The sequence below is a fragment of the Stenella coeruleoalba genome (genome assembly GCF_951394435.1).
Source record: "Stenella coeruleoalba genome assembly, chromosome: 1".
In the NCBI taxonomy this organism is placed as follows: Eukaryota; Metazoa; Chordata; class Mammalia; order Artiodactyla; family Delphinidae; genus Stenella; species Stenella coeruleoalba.
The window spans coordinates 43,306,282-43,328,597 of NC_137169.1; the positions used below are offsets into that span (position 1 = coordinate 43,306,282).

Sequence of the window (22,316 nt, forward strand, 5' to 3'; positions counted from 1 at the left end):
ACTAGACTTTTAGTTCCATGAGGGACTGTGTCTGTCTTGTTTACCACTGTATCATTAACAGTCTATGTAGTATAGAGTAATTGCACAAGAAATATATATTGAATGAAACAGAAATAAAATATAAACAACATAAAATGTAAAAACAAAATATAGATATATAAATAATATAAAAATAACTAAAAGATAAAGTAATATGGAAATAAGTGCTGAAACTTATTGGAAGTTTATTAAAGATTCAAAGAAGGGAGAGCTCTGATAAATGAAGCAGTCAGGAATTTGCTTTATGTCTAAATGAGCCTGAATCCCTAACAGCCAGAGCAGCACATTCCATGTAGATGTTTATAAACATTCATGTAAATGTAAATGAAGGAAAGATTTGAAATGGACAGTGAAGGATGTATAGGCACTATAAAGTGAAGGGTGGAAAATAAGTGAAAAGAGGGATAGATACCAGCCTAAACAAAAGGCAGGAAAGCACCAGGAATGGGCATGTCTGGTAGGGAGGATGGGAGATATCAACCTGCCTAGTGAAGAAGAGGCTAAAGGCGACTGGGAAATGAAGTTGTACAAAGAGGCTGCTGGATATTCAGAGGCTTTCAGAAACCACACAAAGGAGTCTAGACTCTAATATGATAATTTGTAGAGATTTTACAGGTTCTAAAGCAGAAAAGTGAATTAACCAAAGTAGAATTTTAGAAAACTGAGTTTTGGCAGCTATATGTAAAATGTGGAGAGAGGAGGCCTCTAAGTGTCAACTGAAAAAAAAAAAGAAAAGCACAGCGTAAAAGTTGAGAATTATGTTTTATACAGTGGCCTTATTGAGGACTGTAGCCCAGGATACAGCCTCTCAGATAGCTCTGAGGAGCTGTTCCAAAGAGGTAAGGGAGGAGCCAGGATATATAGGAATTTTTGCTGGGAAAAAAACAAAACAAAACATGTAGTTGAACATCAGAAGAGTACTGCTAATCATAAAAAAAACCAGACATCTCAAGTTAATGATTTTAGTGCTTTTCTATTTATGGGAAAATGCAAGAGTCAGGGCTCACTGAAATTATTCCTCAGACAGGCATCTTAACTCTCTAGGGCCAGTATCCTGTTTTTCTCCATCCTGATTTACCCTAAGGGTGCACTGTTGGTGGCAGGTGCAGTGGCTGATGACTTGATGATTGGCAACATTTGTTGTTTACCAGAATGACAGGCAACATTCTTTGTTTACTGAAATGGCAGGCAACATTTTTTTCCATATAAGGAAAGACTTTAAGCTTAGAAAGCTAGAAGATAATATTTCTGAAGTAGTAATTTTAATAAATGAAGTAGTCATTGTATATAAATTTTCTTATCTCCTTCATCAAGGCCATGCAAGATCTCTGTTGGTCTAGGTAATGCTACTCATGTTCTTATGATGAGATTATTTTGATCATTGTGTTAACTAACATCTATTTAGGGTATATTATATATCAGGTACTATTCTAAGCATCTATGTATCTTCACACTATTTCTGTGAAATGAGTAGGGTAATTACCTTTTTACAGATGAGGAAATTAAGGCACAGAGCGAGCAAGTGTTGGAGCTAGAATCAAACCCAGACACTCTAATTCCAAACCCAGACACTCTAATTCTACTCTTAAACACTATACTAAACCGATTTTCATAGACATCAGTTTAATGATTACATCTGATTGTAGGGCTGATTATAGGGTCTTTACAGAGGTAAAGCCCTAATCTAGTATGACTTACAAGAAGGGGAAATTTGGACATAGATATGCATAAAGAGAAGGTGATATGAAGAGACATAGGGAGAAGATGGAAGTCAGGTCAAGTCCTTGACTCTGCAAGTCAGGGAGAGAGGTCTGGAACAAATCTTTCCTTTTACAGCCCTCAAATGGAACCAGCTCTGCTGACATCTTAATTTTGGACTTCTAGCCTCCAGAATTGTGAGACAATAAATTTCTATTGTTTAAGCCACCAGTTTGCAGTACTTTCTTATAGCAGCACTAGTACATTAACATAGCAGTCCACTGTAAATAGCTAAACATCAAGACAAAATATGTGGGGGGAAAATACAAAGGACAATGGGGCAGAGAAGGTGAGCCCTATGATTACCCTACTTTACTGTCTGGAGTTTCCAGGCCATAGAGCAGTTAGGGGGGGAACCTAAACTGAGCCTAGAGGTCTCCCTGCATTGAAGACAGTGTAGGGAGGGCATGATGGCTAGAATTTACAAGACAGATTATGGAAATAAAAGAACTCTGGAGATCTGCAGGAGGTTCCTATTGTATCTTCAGCTGATTACTAATCAGTGCATGTATGTGAGAAAAACACTGGAAAGGAGCAGGGAGAACAGTTCTCAGAGGTCCAGGAATAATTTGTATTCTTATGAGCTAGAGTAAGAAAGGGACAAATAATTCCTAAGGATCGAAGTTATCCATAAATTTGGGCTGCTCTGATCCTACCTAACAAGCTTAAAATAAAGCTTCAACAAGATCAAGGCACATACCTGTTAAGGAGAGACACAGAAAATATAAAAAAGACCCAAATCAAGCTTCAAGAAGCAAAAATGACAATGAGATGAAAAATACATTGGATGAGATTAATGGCAGATCAGACACTGCTGAAAAAATTTAATAAACTTTAAACAGCAATAGAACTATCCAAAACGAAACACAAAGAGAAAAGGCTGAAAAATTAAATGAACAGCACATGATTGAGATGTGGGAAGTGTTGGATGGCCTAACTCTGTAATTGAAGTCTCCAAAGGAGAGGAGTGGGTTGACAGAAAAGATATTTGAAGAATCAGTGATCAAAAATTTTATAAATTTAGGGGCTTCCCTGGTGGCGCAGTGGTTGAGAGTCCACCTGCCAATGCAGGGGACATGGGTTCGTGCCCCAGTCCAGGAAGATCCCACATGCGGCGGAGCAGCTAGACCCGTGAGCTATGGCCACTGAGCCTGCGCGTCCAGAGCCTGCACTCCACAATGGGTGGGGCCGTGGCAGTGAGAGGCCTGTGTACTGCAAAAAAAAAAAAAAAAAAAAAAATTATAAATTTAATGAGAAGTATAATCACATAGATTCAAAAAGCTCAATGAACTCCAGCTGCAGGAAACAGGATGAAAACCACATTAAGGAACATTATAATCATCAAAATCAAATTGCTTAACCCCAGAGGTAAAGAGAAGAATCTTAAAAGCAGCGAGAGAAAAAAATCCACATTGTATACTGAGGAATGAGTATAAGAATGACAGCAGACTTCTCATCAAAACAGTTCAATCCGCAAGACAGTGTACAAAACCTTTAAAGTATACTGAAATAGATAACTGTTAACCTATATTTTATACCCAGTAAAAATATGTTTCAAAAATGAAAAGCAAAATGCTTTTTCAGAAATATAAGAGCTAAAAGAATGTATTACCAGCCACCTATTCCACAAGAAATGTTAAAGGAAGTCCTTCATGGAGAATACCAAATAATGGAAATCTGGAACCACACAAAGTAATGAAGAGCAGCGGAAATGGTTAAATATATAGGTAAATGTAAAAACTCTTTAAAAGGTAATTGTTTAAAGCAAAGCTAACAACAGTGTTTTGTGGAGTTTATAACTTACGTAGAAACAAAGGGTATTTCCAGGAAAGGGGAAATAGAAGTATACATGACATGTCTATATGACATGGGATGTGGCATAATATTACTTGAAAGTAGATTGATAAGTAAAGATGTAGAATAAAAATCTAAAAGCAACCACTAGAAAAATTTAAATGGAGAGGTATAGCTAATAAGCCAACAAAAAGAAACTGGAATTATATAAAGAAGGCTGGAAAAGAAGAAAAGGAGAACAAAGAGGAGATATAACGAATAGGATATAAGTGGCAAGATGCTAGATTTAAATCCAGCCATATCAATAATCACATTAACTATAAATGACCTAAGCACCCTCAGTTAAAAAGGGGAAATTGTTAGATTGATAAACAAGAAAGATTCAGCTATATGCTGTGAATAAGAAAACCACTTGGAATATGAGGATACAGATAGTTTAAAAGTAAATGGATGGGAAAAGATATACTACAGTAATACTAATCAAAAGAAAGCTTGAGTGGATAGAGTAATATCAAAATGTATTTCAGAATAAACAATATTACCAGGGATAAGGAGACACATTTCATAACTATAAAGGGATCAATTCATCAAAAGGGTACAACAATCCTAAACATTTGTGCATCTAATAACAGTGCTTCAAAATGCATGAAGCAAGAACTGTTAGAACTATAAGGACAAATATAGATAAATAGAACTACAAGGATGAACTCACAAGTATATTATGAGATTTCAGTAACCCCCTGTATCAATAATTGATAGAAGAAGTAGACAGAAAATCATCAAGGATATAGAAAACTTGAATAAAATACACACTTCTCAATAACCAATGGGTCAAAGAAGAAACCTAAAGAAAAATTAGAAAATATTTTGAGCTGACTGAAAATGAAAACATGGCATATCAGAATTTGTGGGATGCAGCTAAAGCGGTGATTAAAAAGAAATTGATAGCATTAAACTTCTATATTAGAGAAAAAAGACATCTCAAATCATTGACCTACTCTTCTACCTTAGGAAATTAGAAAAAGAAGAGCAAATGAAACACAAAGCAAACAGAAGAAAGGAAATAACAAAGACCAGCAATTCACAAAATAGAAGGCAGAGGGCTTCCCTGGTGGCGCAGTGGTTGAGGGTCCACCTGCCGATTCAGGGGACGCAGGTTCGTGCCCTGGTCTGGGAGGATCCCACATGCCGTGGAGCGGCTGGGCCCGTGGGCCACGGCCGCTGAGCCTGCGTGTCCGGAGCCTGTGCTCCTCAACGGGAGAGGCCGCAGTGGTGAGAGGCCCGTGTACCGCAAAAAAAAAAAAAAAAAAAAAAAAGAAAGAAAAAAAAAGAAGGCAGAGAAACAATTTAAAAAATGAAACTAAAAGTTCTTGAGATCAATAAAATCAAATTTCTAATCAGATTGATTAGATAAATAGTGAAAACACACAGGGTACAAGAAAGGTGGTAGAGTAGGAGGACATGGAGCTCACTGCCCATCCCCCCCAACAAACACATCACCAATGCATCAACATGTGGAGCAGTTCTCACTGAAAACTAACTGGAAACCGGCCTAAAGATTCTTGTACAACCAAGGCTCTAAGACAGATGCACAAAATCGGGTAGGAAGGGAAGAGAAGTGATCAGGTCAACCTGTGTCCCTAGAAGGAGACACAGAAAAGGAGGGGGATTACATAGGCTCAGAGATCCTCCCTGGGGAGAGAGCTGTTCAAGCCACATATTGGGCACCCTAGCCTTGAGGTCTGACACTGAGAAGATGAGCACCTTAACTGGTTTGAAAACCAGTGGGACTAACAGGAGGGCTGTAAGACTCTGATTATGAAGTGCATGCAAACACTTGCTACTCCTGAAAAAAGGTGGAGGAAGGAGATTAAAGCTGTATAGAACTCTGGCTGGTTTCCCATAACCACTGCAGCATGCACCCCAGCCTGAGCTGAGTGCCCTTTCCATCCCCAGTTGCTCCATGACACAGTTCCACACTAGGGCAAGGGCTGCTGCAGCCAAGGGGAGTGCATGGTTGTGAAGGACAGAGCCAACGTGGACCCAGAAGGGCATCTGAGTGGGGTAGGGGCAGCCATTGCTGGTGTTTATGGAGGCAGTGCATCTGAAGCACTCTAGGACTCTGACTGGGACCAGGACTACCATAGCCCGCATTGCAACCCATGCTGAGCACCCACTTCAGCCCTTCTTGCTCTAGTACTGCTCCCCTCCGGAGCAAGGGAACTGGTGCTGGGAGTGGGAGATCACACACTTAGAGGGAACTGAGACAGCTTGGACCTGACCCTCAGGGATTCTGCTCCAGCAACCTGGGGCCTCACTGCACCCCAAATAGGGTGTTGATGGCCACCGAGCAGAGGAGAAGCCCCAGCCCACACCTGGCTCTCTTCCTAGCCACTCCACCTCCAACCCCACTTTGTACCAGGGTGATAGCTGCCAGCACAGCCTGGGGGAAGAGACGGTTTGTGCTTGTGTCAGATGCAGCACTCCTACCAAAGCCAGTCGGCACGTGCACTGTATAAGGACACTCATACAAGGACAGCCCTTCAAGACCAGAATAGATAACTGTGCCACCTAATTTCATAGACACAGAGAAAGTTAAGCAAAATGAGAGGACAGAGGAATTTGTTTCATTTGAAAGAACGAGAGAAAACTCCTGAAAAAACAACTAATGAAACAAATAATTTACCACATCAAGAGTTCAAAGCATTAGTAATAAGAATGCTAACTGAATTAGGGAAAATAATAGATGAACACAGTAAGAATTTTAACAAGGAACTAGAAAATATTTAAAAGAACCAGTCAGAACTGAAGAATACTATAACTGAAATGAAAATTGTTGACATAAAGTGTAGGAAGATTTTCTTAGATCTGTCTCCTAAGGCAAAAGAAATAAAAGCAAAAATAAATAAGTGGGACCTAATTAAATGTAAAATTTTTTTTTTACACCAAAGGAAACCATCAACAACATGAAAACACAACCTCTTGAATAGGAGAAAATATTTGCAAATGATATGACCGATAAGGGGTTAATGTCCAAACTATATACATGGTTCACACAACTCAATATCAAAAAAACAACCAACCTGATTTAAAAATGGTCAGAAGGGAATTCCCTGGCAGTCCAGTGGTTAGGAGTCAGTGCTCTCACTGCCGGGGCCCAGGTTTGATCCTTGATTGGGGAACTAAGATTCTGCAAGCTGCACGGCATGGCCAAAAAAAAAGGTAAGAAGACATAAATAGACATTGTGTCAAAGAAAATATGCACATGGCCAAAGGCACATGAAAAGTTTCTCAACATTTCTAATCATCAGAGAAATGCAAATCAAAACCCCAGTGAGATAGCAACTCACACTTGTCAGAATGGCTATCATCAAAATGTCTATAAGCAGCTATACTCCAATAAAGATTAGTTTTTAAAAAAGCCTATAAATAACAAACGTTGGCAAAGCTGTGGAGAAAGGGGGATCCTAGTACACTGTTAGTGGGAATGTAAATTGGTACAGCTACTATGGAGAATATTATGGAGATTCCTCAAAAAAGTAAAGACAGAACTGCCATATGATTCAGCAGTTCCACTCCTGGATGTATATTCGAAGAAAACAAAAACAGTAATTTGAAAATATACATGTACCCCAATGTTCATAGCAGCATAATTTACAGTAGCCAAGATATAGAAGAAACCTAAGTGTCCATGAACAGATGGATGGATAAATAAGATGTGATACATAGATATATCTCTTTATCTATCTATCTGTCTATCTATGTAATGGAGTATTACTCGGCCATGAGAAAGAATGAAATTCTGCCATTTACAACAATATGAACGGACCGAGAGGGTATTATGCTTAGTGAAATACGTCAGACAGAGAAAGACAAATACTGTAATGCTATCACTTGTATGTGGAATCTAAAAAATAAAACAAACCAATGAATATAACCAAACAGAAACAGACTCACAGATATAGAGAATAAACTAGGAAGAGGGGAGTGGGGAGTGGCAAGATATGGGTAGGGGAGTAAGTAGGTACAAACTACTGTCTATAAAATAAATAAGACTAGAAGGATATATTGTACAGCACAGGGAAATGTAGTCACTATTTTATAAACTTTAAATGCAGTATAATCTATAAAAATATTGAATCACTGTTGCACACCTGAAACTAATATTGTAAATCACCTATACTTCAATTAAAAAATAGTAAAAACACAAATTAACATTATGAGATGTGAGAGAGAGGGATATCATTACAAGTCCTGTAAATAGTAAGAAGACAATAGGGCATATTATGAACACATTTATGCTAATACATGTCCAACTTGGACAAAATGGACAAATTCTTTGAACATCAACTTCCATACCTCTGTCAAGAAAAAATAGGTAGCTGGAATAGCCCTGCGTCCATTGAAAGAGTTGAATTTATTATTATAAACCTTTTCACAAAGAAAAGCCCAGGTCTAGATATGTTCACTGGTGACTTTTACAAAAGGAAGGAAGAAATAACACCAGTTCTATACACTCTTAGAAAATAGATGAGGAGGGAATCTCTTTCGATGGGGCCTTCATTACACTAGTATCAAAACTAGAAAAAAAATTGGAAGAAATGAAAACTGCAGACCTATATCCCTCATAGGTGGTTGCATAAATACATAAGTTTTTAGTATATCCAATTCAGTAATACACAAAATAATAAGGTACTTCATGACTAAATGGGGCTTATTCCAAATATGCTAAATTGCTTTAACATTCAAAAATCAATCTGTAACTCAGCATATTAACAGGACAGAAAGGAAAAACACGTTAAAAGAAAAAGCTGCTGCAGAAAAAGCATTTGATGAACTCATACTTCCATTCAATCTCTCTCTCTCTCCCCCACACCCTCTCTCTCTCTATATATATATAGAGAGAGATATCTGTCTATCTATGTGTGTGTGTATATATATATATATATATATATATCAGCAGTTTAAAAATAGAAGAGAACTTTTACAATCTAATAAAGAGAATTTATGAAAAACTTAAAATTAATATATCTAACAGTGACTTGATTGACTGGTTCTTCTTTAAGATTGGGAACAAGGAGATGATGTCTACTCTTATTTCTATTTAGCATTTCAGTGGATCTTCTAGTCAATGAAATAAGGCAATAAAACAAAATTAGAGGAATACAGATGAAAAAAAGAAGTAAGATTGTCTGTATTCATAGATAACATGATTGTCTGTGTAGGAAATTCTAAAGAATTTACAGAATAGTACTAGATGTGGTCCAATGAATTTATCAGAGTTGCAAAATCATTGTGTAAAAGTCAACTGTATTTCTGTATACTAACAATCAGAAATTGGAATTTAAAAACAATACAGTAGGGCTTCCCTGGTGGCACAGTGGTTAAGAATATGCCTGCTAATGCAGGGGACATGGGTTCGAGCCCTGGTCCGCGAAGATCCCACATGCCATGGAGCAGCTAAGCCCGTGCGCCACAACTACTGAGCCTGTGCTCTAGAGCCTGCAAGCCACAACTACTGAACCCCGCAGGCCTAGAGCCCGTGCTCTGCAACAAGAGAAGCCACCGCAGTGAGAAGCCCACACACCGCAACAAAGAGTAGCCCCCGCTTGCCGCAAGTAGAGAAAGCCCATGTGCAGCAAGACCCAACACAGCCAAAAGTAAATAAATAAATTGTTTTAAAAAACAATACTATTTTCATACACTGAAAACTACAGAATATTGCTAAGAGAAATTGAAGACCCAAATAAGTGAAGAGATATACTATATTTATGAATCAGAAGACTCAATATTGTTAAGATGTCATTTCTCCCGGAATTGATTCATAGCTTCAATACAGACCCAATCAAAATACCAGCAGGCTGTTTCAAAATAGAAACTGAGACACTGATTCTAAAATATATATGGAGATGCAAAAAATCTAGAATAGCTGAGACAACTTTGAAAAAGAACATAATTCAAAGACGTACACTACCTGATGTTAAGGCTTATTTTAAAGGTAGGTTAATCAAGACAGTATGGTTTTGGTATAATATGTATTTCTAGATTGGTGGAACAGAGTAGAATGATTTCAATACACATACCAAAATTCATCAGATTGTACACTTTAAATATGTACTGAATATGTACATTTTGCCAATTATTTTAAATATAACTAAAAGATAACAAAAATTTTCAAGAAATGTAGTAGACATTCAAACTTTCATCATGTCACAGGGGGAATAGAGCCAAAGAGTTAACCTCATGTCAAAGTTTCAAGCAAAAAGGAACAAAATTGTATTAATTCTTTACTCAAAACCAGAGAGAAATAGAGAAATTTATATTGGTTGTGATATAATGCAAGAATCTGTGAAGTTGTATATCTATGTAATCCCCGTCTTGTATAATTTAGGCTGAATGGCCTCTTGAGATTCTTTTCCCTGTGTAATTCTAAAATCAGAGTTTTGGTTTATTTTAGTTCAAAGCTACACATATTCTTCAGAGAAATGTGAAGTTACAAAAGCATAATTTTAAAGGTTCATTGTAGCACAAATAAAAACAGATGGCCCTAAAATCTGCTTAAGGAATGTTTTATTTTCTGGCCCTCAAGGAATACATTTCTTTTCTCTTGGGATGGAGGAACTGATAGTCTTCTTTTCAAAAGAATGAAAGGAGTTGGTGAAAACTGCTCTGGAAAATAGTGCAGAGGAAGGAGGTGCTGTTCCATTGATTATTAGCATAGCTGTTCCCAGTGTTATACATGGAAGACAGTATTTAACCACAGGTTAAATGAAAATATAAGGATCCCCAAGAAGGAGCCCTGGCTGCTCTCCCTCCAGTGACTGCGCCAGGAGGTCACTGCTGAACACTGCATGTTCAGAGTAAGATTGTCTTCCCCTCCCTCCAGTGTCATTGCATGCCCATTGATAGGGGTGAACAGTGGCTTCAGAATGCTGTTTCTAGCCAAACCCCTGGCCTTCCCTATCTCCCAGCACTTACAAGCTTGCTGCCACTTTTGGCTTTCAGACTACCAGCTCTAATCTCATTGTGTTCAAGCACCACAAGAAACCCTGGACTCCTTCGGCATCCCTCATCTTCCACAATTTAACTTCTATCTCCGTATATCCCTCTTTCTGACTCCATATTTCACTCATTTTGAAAAACTCAAGGGCTCAGTCCCTGTAAGTTTTATTTGTCTCTATCCATTTCCTTGGTGAGCTATCCAGTCTCCTGGCCTTAAATACTGTCTCTATACTGATGTTGTCTTCCAAATATCTTTCTTCAGCCTGACTGTCTTCCCTGTTTTGTTAGACTTGAGGGTCTTTTAAAAAAATTAATTAATTAATTAACTTTGTCGGCTGTGCCACGTGGCTTGCAGGATCTTAGTTCCCTGACCAGGGATTAAACCCCAGCCACGGCAGTGGAAGCCTGGAATCCTAACCACTAGGCCACCAGGGAACTCCTCGACTTGAGTGTCTTCTTGCGCACTTGACATCTCTACTTACATAGGCATCTCAAGCTTAGCAAGTTCAATTCTGACCTCCTGATCTTCCCTCAAAACCTCCTCTTCTTGTAGTCTTCCCTAAGTTAATGACAGTGCCATCCTTCCAGTTACCAGGCTTAAAACTCTGGAGTCATCTTTAAGGCTTCTTTCATATTCTGTGTCCAGTCTGTTAGGAAATTCTTCTGGCTCTACCTTCCAAATTTATCTGGAACCCAACCACCCCTCAATCCTTGGGCCAGTCTTGGTCTAAGTTAATCTTGGATTTGTGTAGTGGTCTCCTAACTGGTCTTTTTTTTCATTTTTTTTAACATCTTTATTAGAGTATAATTGCTTTACAATGGCGTGTTAGTTTCTGCTTTATAACAAAGTGAATCAGCTATACATATACATATATCCCCATATCTCCTCCCTCTTGGCGTCTCCCTCCCACCCTCCTTATCCCACGCCTCTAGGTGGTCACAAAGTACCAAGCTGATCTCCCTGTGCTATGTGGCTGGTTCCCACTAGCTATCTGTTTTACATTTGGTAGGGTATATATGTCAATGCCACTCTCTCACTTTGTCCCAGCTTGCCCTTCCCCCTCCCCATGTCCTCAAATACATTCTCTATGTCTGTGTCTTTATTCCTGTCCTGCCCCTAGGTTCTTCAGAAAGATTTTCTTTTTGATTCCATATATATGTGTTAGCATACAGTAGTTGTTTTTCTCTTTCTGACTTACTTCACTCTGTATGACAGTCTCTAGGTCCATCTACCTCACTATAAATAATTCAATTTTGTTTCTTTTTCCATTGTATATATGTGCCACGTCTTCTTTATCCATTCATCTGTCGATGGACACTTAGGTTGCTTCTGTGTCCTGGCTATTGCAAATAGTGCTGCAGTGAACATTGTGGTACATGACTCTTTTTGAATTATGGTTTTCTCAGGGTATATGCCCAGTAGGGGGACTGCTGGGTCATATGGTAGTTCTATTTTTAGTTTTTTAAGGAACCTCCATACTGTTCCACATAGTGGCTATATCAATTTACATTCCCACCAACAGTGCAAGAGGGTTCCCTTTTTTCCACACCCTCTCCAGCATTTATTGTTTGTAGATTTTTTGATGATGGCCATTTTGACTCGTGTGAGGTGATACCTCATTGTAGTTTTGTTTTTCTTTAATGATTAGTGATGTTGAACATCCTTTCATGTCTAACTGGTCTTCTTATTGGTAGCCTTTCCTCCATCAGTTTATTTTCAACACAGCAGCCCAAGTGATCCTGTTAAAATTAAGTCAAATCATGTCACTCCTCTGCTCAAAATTCTTCAAAGACCTTTCATACCAGTCAGAACTATCACTGAAGTCTTCTATAGCATTTGTACTTCTTAAACCATTACCTGTCTAACCTAACTTCTTACACCTCTCCTTTTTCAGTCACACTGTCCTTAATTAATGTTCCTTGAAACTGCCTGGCTTGCTAACATGCTACAACCACACAGCCATTGCACCAGCTATTCTAAATGCCTGTAAGGCTCTTCCTTACATATTCCCATGGCTTTTCCCTCACTTTTCAGTAAGACCTCTCCTAAGTATCCAATATTAAATCGCACTAGCCAGTACTCCTAGTCCTCCTTCATGCTTTATTTTTCTGTATAGCACTTATCAGTGTCTAACATTTAAAGTATTTTACTTATTTATTTAATTTTTTTCCTCCCCCTCTACACACAACAATCTAAGTTCTATGAGGGAAGATTTGTTTGTTCACACTGAATAAACCAAGTACTAACACAGTTCCTGGTACCCATTAGATGCTCATTGAGTATTTGGTACATGAATGAGTGAAGGTTCATGGTTCATGATATGTAGACCCATAGACCTGGAAGGTAGATGCCAGGTTCTAGACATAAGTGAACCCGAGCTAACTGGAAGGACAAATATTTATATCTTCCCTAAATATCTCCAGGGAAGGATATTCCTCCACCTGTCCCATTGTTATTCATTTCGGTGTTCCTTTCTCAGTTCTGTTTCTCTTCCTTTACTCATGCTTTTCTCTTTATCCGAAGTGTTCTTCCTCTGTAACTGATTTCAAAACCAATTCAAATGTTAAACCTTTTAGGAAACCTTCCTAGAATTCTTCCTAGACAGTATCACTCCTTCTTTCCTCTGTTCCCATCTTTTTTTTGGGGGGGCCGCCTTTTCAGATTATTCTAAGCTGTAATGATTTCTGTTTCCTCTAAGTTTGTATAATATATTAATATTTGTACATCTTTTACATTCTTTTTTAAAGTTTCTTTCTTTTTTTTTTTTTTCCACCGTGAGGCTTGCGGGATCTTAGTTCTCCGACCAGGGATCGAACCTGGGCCCCGGCAGTGAAAGCATCAAGTCCTAACCACTAAACCACCAGGGAATTCCCCTAGAACTATATTTTTTTAATTGGTTTTTGTGATTGTGTGAATGGTTAGACTCTGGGGGTGGGAAACACAGGAAAATAAAGCTTATGTACTGCTTCACTTGGTATGTTAAAATGGTCCTTTTGATATAAGACCAAAATAGAATTTAGGTCAGTGCCTGGCTCATGGTTGGCACTTCATAGATGTTATCGATTTTGCACATACTGTTGTTACAGAAGTTGCTTCCTGCCTTTTATCAGTATGTCATTGCTACTAATTTGTGAGCTCTTAGGAAGGTCTGAATCCCATTATCTCATAAGATGTACTCAGTTGGATTATTTGCTGCTGACTTGAAGGTTGCTTTACAATTTTATAAGCAGTGTGGAGGAGATGAGCATACAAATTTTATTTAACAAACACTCGAGCTTATTATGCTCTTAGTGCTGTTCTAAGCACTTTATTAATATTTGTTTAGTCCTCATCACATGAAATAGTTACTTTTTAAAATTTATTTTTATGTATTTATTTTTGGCTGCATTTGGGTCTTCGTGGCTGGGTGCAGGCTTTTTCTAGTTGTGGCGGGCAGGGGCTACTCTTCGTTGCAGTGCATGAGCTTCTCATTGTGGTGGTTTCTCGCGTTGCAGAGCACGGGCTCTAGGCGCTCAGGCTCAGTAGTTGTGGCTCACAGGCTCTAGAACACAGGCTCAGTAGTTGTGGTGCACGGGCCTAGTTGCTTCGTGGCATGTGGGATCTTCCCAGACCAGGGCTTGAAACCATGTCCCCTGTATTGGCAGGCAGATTCTTTTTTTCTTTTTTAATTTATTTATTTATTTTTGGCTGCTTTGGGTCTTTGTTGCTGCATGTGGGCTTTCTCTAGTTGCAGCGAGTGGGGGCTACTCTTCATTGTGGTGTGCAGGCTTCTCATTGCAGTGGCTTCTCTTGTTGCGGAGCACGGGCTCTAGGTGCACGGGCTTCAGTAGTTGTGGCATGTGGGCTCAGTAGTTGTGGCTCGCAGGCTCTAGAGCGCAGGCTCAGTAGTTGTGGTGCACGGGCTTAGTTGCTCCGCGGCATGTGGGATCTTCCCAGACCAGGGCTCGAACCCGTGTCCCCTGCATTGGCAGGCGGATTCTTAACCACTGCACCACCAGGGAAGCCCCCAGGCGGATTCTTAACCACTGCACTACCAGGGAATTCCCATGAAATAGTTACTTTTATTATCCCATTTTACAGAGAAAGAAATTGGGACACAGAGAAATCAAGTGACTTGCCCAGTGACATACAGCTAGTTAGTAGCAAAGCCGAGATTGAAATATAGGCAGTTTGGCTTGAATCTTTGCTATTAATCAGATCCAGGACTGAATGTGGATGATGCCATATAAGAAATGCAAAGAATGTGCTATGGCAGTTCAAAGAAGGGAGTGGTCACATTAGTGTCTGATAGGGAATTAAAGAAGGCTATATGCAGGAGTTGGTGTTTTTCCTAAGCCTTGATTTGGGGTCAGCTTTTTCAGGTGCTTGGATATGGGAGAAGAAAAGGGAGACTAAAAAATAGCATATGCTAAAGCTCAGAGATGGAAAATGGAAGTAATCCTGCTTGTAAGGATACAGTAGGAAGAGAGATAAGAAAGTTGGTTTGGGGTTAGAGCATAGGACGCTTGCGATTTGAATGGAGGACAAGGTGGGGAAGATGTGATATGATCAGAGCTGTGCTTTGTAAATGTGGGAACATTCTGTGTGGACTAAAAATTAATCAGTCAGTCTAAGAAAGAAAAGAAAAATTTTATTTGAGCCAAATTGAGGATTATAACCCAGAACGGCATCTCAGAAAGCTCTGAGAAATGATATGCCCATTAGAATTCAAAGCACAATTATAAGTTTTTTGAGACAAAGTGCTGTACACTAAATGACATATTACTGACAGTTTACACAATCCAGATCTGCAAAAAATGGCCCCCTTACAAGATCCAGAAGCAATGTTATCTTTTAAGTGGTCTTGTTGGAGCTAGGAGAATGTTGCATTCATGGTTAAGCAGGTATTTCTGCCAGTGGGGAGGTTTGGTGGATGCATAATGCCGATTCACAGTGCACAGTAGTAGAGGGGAGGCAGGAAGCCAAAAGGCAGAGAGAATTTTTTATGTTTAAAGTTTTCTTGTGTTGCCATAAACTATGAATTTTATTTCACATGTGGAATGAGTCAGTGCTGCTAGAGACTGACTATAGATAAAACAGTTATAAAGTTGTTATTATATCCAGAAAAGAGGTAATTGGTCTTGAACTGCAGTGACAATAGTGATAGGTCAAGAGATATTACAGAATTTGAATTGACAGAGCAGAGAAATGGCACAAATAAAATGGAAAATCCAGTATTTATATCATCATATAACAAGTGTAAGTTTATTTTATGTTCAGTAAGATCCTTTGAATATCTGGGAAATTCTCCTTTTGGTATAAATGAACATAGTTTTAAGAGAAAAAAATCTGTTCATTCATTTCTAAAAAAATACGAAGTTTTTAAAATCTCATTGGGCTTGAAATTGACATCCAGGGAAATGATTTTCTTAGAGGCTAGCTAATTTATTCAGAATGTCTGAATCAAAAATATTTATTTATTAAAAAAAATTTTTTGGCCATGCCGTGCAGCTTGAGGGATCTTAGTTCCCCGACCAGGGATTGAACCAAGGCTTGCAAGTGAGAGCACTGAGTCCTAACCACTGGACTGCCAGGGAATTCCTGAAAATATTTTTAATCTGTTCAGTGTAGACAAAATTAGAAACCACTTTAGCCTAATGATTTGGAAGAAACGATGGATATGTTTTTTTAGAATTGCTGTATATGATTGTAGCCATTTCCCTCATGTGATAAAAGTGTAAATTGCAAATGAGAACCTAAATTAGTCTATCTATTGACTTCCCTAAGTAGGAATCTTCTAGCTGACTTACCTTATTTGCAAAAACTTATTTAAAAGTAATCTTTGGAAAACCCTGATAGAACTGGTTTGTTTTAGTGGGTTGATAAAAGTTAGTGTGAGAGGAATATTTAATTATTGTTTGGATGCCTCTGGCGATACAGCTATATATCAAAATATTAACTTTGTAAGAGTTATAAACATAACAAAGTCAAACCAGGAGATGATGATATCTCAGAATTGTATCGATACAGTACCGAGAAATAAATTTACCAAGGAGGTAAAAGACTTGAAACCTGAAAACGATAAAACTTGTTGAAAGAACTTGAAGAAGACCTAAATAAATGGGAAGACATCTCATATTCATGTATTGGAAGACTTAATATTGTTAATGTGTCAATACTACCAAAGTGATCTACAGATCCAGTGCAAGCCCTATCAGAATTCCAGTGCCCTTTTTTTTTTGTAGAAGTGGAAAGCCAATATTCAAATTCATTTGGAATTGCAAGGGACTCTGAAGCCAAAATAATCTTGTGAAAGAACAAAATTGGAGCCTACACATTTCCCCATTTCGAAACTTATTGCAAGGCTACAGTAATCAAAATAGTGCGGTATTGGCATGGAATAGAATTAAGGTCCCAGAAATAAATTCACACATTTATGTCCAGTTGATTTTGACAAGCATGCCAAGACTATTTAATGGTGAAAGAATAGTCTTCAACAAATGGTACTAGGACAACTGAATATCCATATATAAAAAGAATTAAGTTGTACCCTTACTTCAAACCATGAACGAAGTTTGACTCAAAATGGATCAATGACCTAAATATAAGAGCTAAATCCATAAAGCTCTTAGAAAAAAACATGAGGATAAGTTTTCATGACCTTTGATTTGGCAGTGGATTTTTAGATATGACACCAAAAGCACAAGCAAAAAAAGAAAAAAATACATAAATTGGACTTAATAAAAATTAAAACCTTTTGTGCATCCAAGGACACTAACAAGAAAGTGAAAAGACAACCAATACAATGGGAGAAAATATTTGCAATCTATATATCTGATAAGGATCTGGTCTCTAGATCTAGAATATGTAAAGAACTTTTATAACTCAACACAAAAGACAAACAATCCAATTTAAAAACGAGCAAAGGACTTGAAGAGACATTTCTCCAAAGAAGATATACAAATGGCCAACAAGCACTTGAAAGATGGTTAATGTCATCAGTCACTAGGGAAATGCAAATCAAAACCACAATGAGGTACTCCTTCATACCTACTAGGATGGCTATAAAAAACAACAACAACAGTGGAAAATAACAAGTGTTGACAAGGCTGCAGAGAAATTAGAAACCTAGTACACTGTTGGTGGAAATTTTAAATGGTTCATGCACTATGAAAAACATTTTGGCAGCTCCTCAAAAAGTTAAACATAGAATTACCATATGACCCTGTAATTCTACCCCTAGTATATATTCCGAAGTATTGAAAACAGGTCCTCATAACAAGTACATGTACACACATTTTCATAGTAGCACTATTCACGATAGCCAAAAGGCCGACATAGCCCAAACATTCATGGATGGATGGTTAAACAAATTGTGGTGTATATGCACAATGAAATATTATTCAGCCATAAAAGGGAATGAAGTATTGATATATGCTATACCATGGATGAGCTCCCAAAACATTATGCTAAGTGAAAGAAGCCAGACACAGTAGTCACATATTATGTGGTTCCATTTATATGAAATATCCAGAATACAGACAGAATGCAGATTGGTGGTTGGAGGGGGGAGTGGGAAGAAACTGGTTAATGAGTGAGGGATTTTACTTTGGAATGAATGATGGAAGTGTTTTGGAACTAGATAAGAGTGGTGGTTGAAGAACGTTGTGAATGTACTAAATGCCACTGAGTTGTTCACTTTAAAATGGTTAATTTTATGTCGTGAATTTTATTTCAATACATTTTTTTGAGTATAGTGATACAAGAATATAAAAGGTATCAGAACACTCATCTGCTGTTTTTCACACTGCAGTTTATAATGTAAGAAGAAGAGGGGAGTAAAAGAAAATAAAAGTTTTAAACTAGAGTTTTCAAAAGATCAAAGCCATTTAAAAAGATTGAATTAGAAAGTTGAACAAATGATGACATGAAGGAAAAAATGGGAATAAAAACAAACGAATAAATTATCATTAGCCTGTTTCAACGAGAAGCCAGATTTTAGCATCAAGATGGTATAAGCTCAGATTTATTTACTAGATACAAAGTGGTGGCCGATGAGTTTTTCCAGGTTAGGTTCAGAATTATCACCTTAACTCTCTTTATAAGAACAAAGCAAAATATTAGTAAGTGATTTCATTGAAGATATCAAACATAAGTTAATAAAACTAAGAAATAATGGAGTTCATATATTTGTAGAGGAAAGCACTCCTTTGTATGGATGTAGAAAAAGAAGGCAAGATAGACTTAAATATGGGACATTCTTTTGACTTAGAATTTCAGTGTATATATATTCTCAGAGAATCCAGTGGATAGAAGAAACTATTGTAATTAGCTAAACTAATTTTAGTTACTTGCGTTTAGTGCAGCAATAAAAAGACAGAAAATGAATGCAAAATGTCATGTGTTTGGGCTGTAATATAAATCACCTATAAACTACAGAGAGAATTCAACAAGTATGTGAATTTTTACTAATAGTGACTGATTTTTCACTTTGTTTTCATTATTTGGTAGCTCCTTTGTCACTTTAATTAAATAATAATATTCTCTTTTGTCTTTGAGAAGTTGTGGAGTGGTGCTATGTCAGACACACCAAAAAATGCCCATTCTTGGCAGAATAAGAAAGTTAGCCTTTCTTTGATTGCAGATGATGAAAGCCATGAACAAGTCCAATGAGCATGTCCTGGCAGGAGGTGCCTGCTTCAATGAGAAGGCAGACTCTCATCTCGTGTGTGTCCAGAATGATGATGGCAACTATCAGACCCAGGCTATCAGTATTCACAATCAACCCAGAAAGGGTGAGTGTTTGAGCTGATTGAGGTTATAAGAATGGAAGATTGTACTGGAACTGGAGAGTTGGATATGTCAGCCCCATAACACTCAATGTCAGAATAGGTGACCACAGTTTGATTAAATTAACCTTTCCAAGCTTATTCTTTAGGAGTATGTTGACTACCCAGACTTAGAGTTGCAAATGGGATCTCTGTTATTGAGGGGAGCATCTTGAAAATACTGCCTCAGGATACTGACAGAGCCAGCATTGATATTTGAAGGTAGAAGACTAGGCCCCATGGTGAGAATATGCTTAGGTGGATTTAGAGCTTTTTGAAAGACCATACCCAAAGAACGTTAATTAAATTAATAGGTTGACAGGATTCTGAAGGAAGCCTTCCAGATTCGGTGGTACTCAGAATGTGGTCTCATCACTTAGAAGATTGTTAGAGATGAAGACTCCATACCCCATTTCTGCTAAGTCAGAATTTGTGTTTTAACACAATTGCTGTGTTATTCAAATACACATGAGAATTTAAGAAGCATTGCTCAATGTGCCATTTCCTAAAGTGTCTTATCAGCTTCTATGGTTTTTTAAAATATTCACATAAATAAATAAAAGTTTAGCTTATTATATTAGACTGAGAAATCCTATATTAAACAAGTTTAAGCAGATTTCTTTACTGCAGGACTTTTCAGAGCCTTTAACAAACTGATGTGTATTGTGATTTTACAAAAGCAGGATAGTGCCTAGACCTTCCCAAATTTATTTGACCATGAATCTTTTTTCGCCTCAGAATATCTCCTAAAACTAGCTTTCTTTAGTATGCTTTATGAAATACTTCTCTAGTAGACATACTGTAGGTCATTGTCTTCAGTGTATTTTTTAAATCAGTTGTTTAGTAAAGGCGTAAAAGGTACTGAGCACATGTATATTCAAATATACTATCTAAAATAGGTTGGTGATAAATCCACTATGCTCCCTATTAGTCAAATCATGTCTATAATATTTGAATAAGTTCTGGATATCATTAACGTAATTGGTGATAAAACTAGAAGGTCTTTAGAGGATGATTCAAGGCCTGTGAGATGTTTAGAAACTAGGTCAAAGGAAGACCTCTTGAATAAAGTATAAATGTTTAACCTGGAAAAGTACAGATTGAAAGAGGGTGAAAAATAGCTATCTCTATTTTTAAGGTTTTCTATTATGTGGAAACAATATTCAACTTACTCTCTATAGCTACAAAAGACCAAAACCAGCACCAGTGGGTGAAAGCTACAAGGATCTAGATTTGGGCTCAATTTGAGAGCACACTCTGTAACACTGAGAGCTATCCAGAAATAGAAATGGTTGCCTTGTGCTTTGTGGGCTCCCTGTCACTAGGAGTCTCTGACAAAGGCTGGATCACCTACCCATTAGAGATACTGTAGGGCCAATGGGTAGGAAGGTGGAATAGCTCAGTCCAGTTTAAGATGTGGAGAAATAAAAAGTGTAGTGCAGTTTTCATAAAGCTAAATGTAATTAAATATCCTTTCTTTCATGAAGAGGTGTTTGTCTTTTAAATAGGTGTTTGTTTTTTTAATAGCTCCACTTGGTAAATAAAATAGTTGGCAACCATATCTCCATATTCAAAATATATTTGATCTAAAAAAAGCAATGAATTAGATCAGGGGTCAGCAAACTTTTCCTGTGAATATGATAAATATTTTAGGCTTTGCAGGCCTGTGGTCTTTGTCGCCAACACTCTGGCATCATACTTCAAGAACAGCCATAGACAATATGTAAATGAATGGATATGGCTGTGTTCAAATAAAATTTTGTTTACAAAAACAAGCTGCAGACCAAGCCCTAGTCATGACCTCTAAGATTTCTTTGCTTCTTGATTGAAGGAAGCACAAAACAGAATGGGAGAGTATATCTTAAAACCTCATTCTCTAAGCTATCATTAGTATTTGAATTATTGGTTACTTGTGTATTGTGGTGTATAGAGTCGGTGTTTTTTGTTTTCTGTATGATGATGGTTGGAGTCCCCAACTACCAAATATTTCATTATTATTTTCAACCCCTCCAACTCAGAGTCTTTCTTCATTAAACTATTTCTATTGCTATTTTAGTGACTGGTGCCAGTTTCTTTGTGTTCAGTGGCGCTCTGAAATCCTCTTCAGGATATCTTGCCAAGTCCAGTATTGTGGAAGGTAAAGAATGAGTTATTTACTGCATGTACATTAGTTCAGTCCTAACTGTACAACTGAAAAACAAGGGACATTAAAGGAAGCCTTGGGCTTCCCTTGTGGCACAGTGGTTGGGAGTCTGCCTGCTGACGCAGGGGACGTGGGTTCGTGCCCCGGTCCGGGAGGATCCCACACGCCGTGGAGCGGCTGGGCCCATGGGCCATGGCCTCTGGACCTGCGCGTCCGGGGCCTGTGCTCCGCAGCGGAAGGGGCCGCAGTGGTGAGGGGCCTGCGTACCGCAAAAAACAAAACAAAACAAAACAAACAAACAAAAAAGGAAGCCGTGTCACTTTTGCTGTAGACATTGTTTTCTTTTTTGGATTGACGTCTAATTCCAGCTAGTCTCATTTTGACAGTGCTACCTGTCAACTCTAAACGAATTAATCTGAGTACTTTCTTTTTTTTAAATAAATTTATGTATGTGTGTATTTATTTATTTATTTATTTATGGCTACATTGGGTCTTCATTGCTGCATGTGGGCTTTCTCTCTAGCTGTGGCAAGCAGGGGCTACTCTTCCTTGCGGTGCGCGGGCTTCTCATTGCAGTGGCTTCTGTTGTTGCAGAGCACAGGCTCTAGGCACATGGGCTTCAGTAGTTTGTGGCACACGGCCTAAGTAGTTGTGGCTCGCAGGCTCTAGAGCACAGGCTCAGTAGTTGTGGCACAGGGCTTAGTTGCTCCATGGCATGTGGTATCTTCCCGAACCAGGGCTCGAACCCGTGTCCCCTGCATCGGCAGGCAGA

General features: G+C 38.1%; 1 protein-coding gene across 2 annotated transcripts in view; it reads left to right on the forward strand.

The window, feature by feature from the left end:
* The window catches only part of ZFYVE9 (zinc finger FYVE-type containing 9), a 133,797-nt gene that overhangs the window by 101,308 nt on the left and 10,173 nt on the right, over nucleotides 1-22,316 (forward strand). For both annotated transcript variants that reach the window (XM_079903931.1, XM_079903930.1), the window contains 2 exons: nucleotides 19,218-19,368; nucleotides 21,458-21,538. In XM_079903931.1, coding sequence (XP_079760057.1) covers nucleotides 19,218-19,368; nucleotides 21,458-21,538 — 232 coding nt within the window. The remainder of the gene's footprint in view (nucleotides 1-19,217; nucleotides 19,369-21,457; nucleotides 21,539-22,316) is intronic.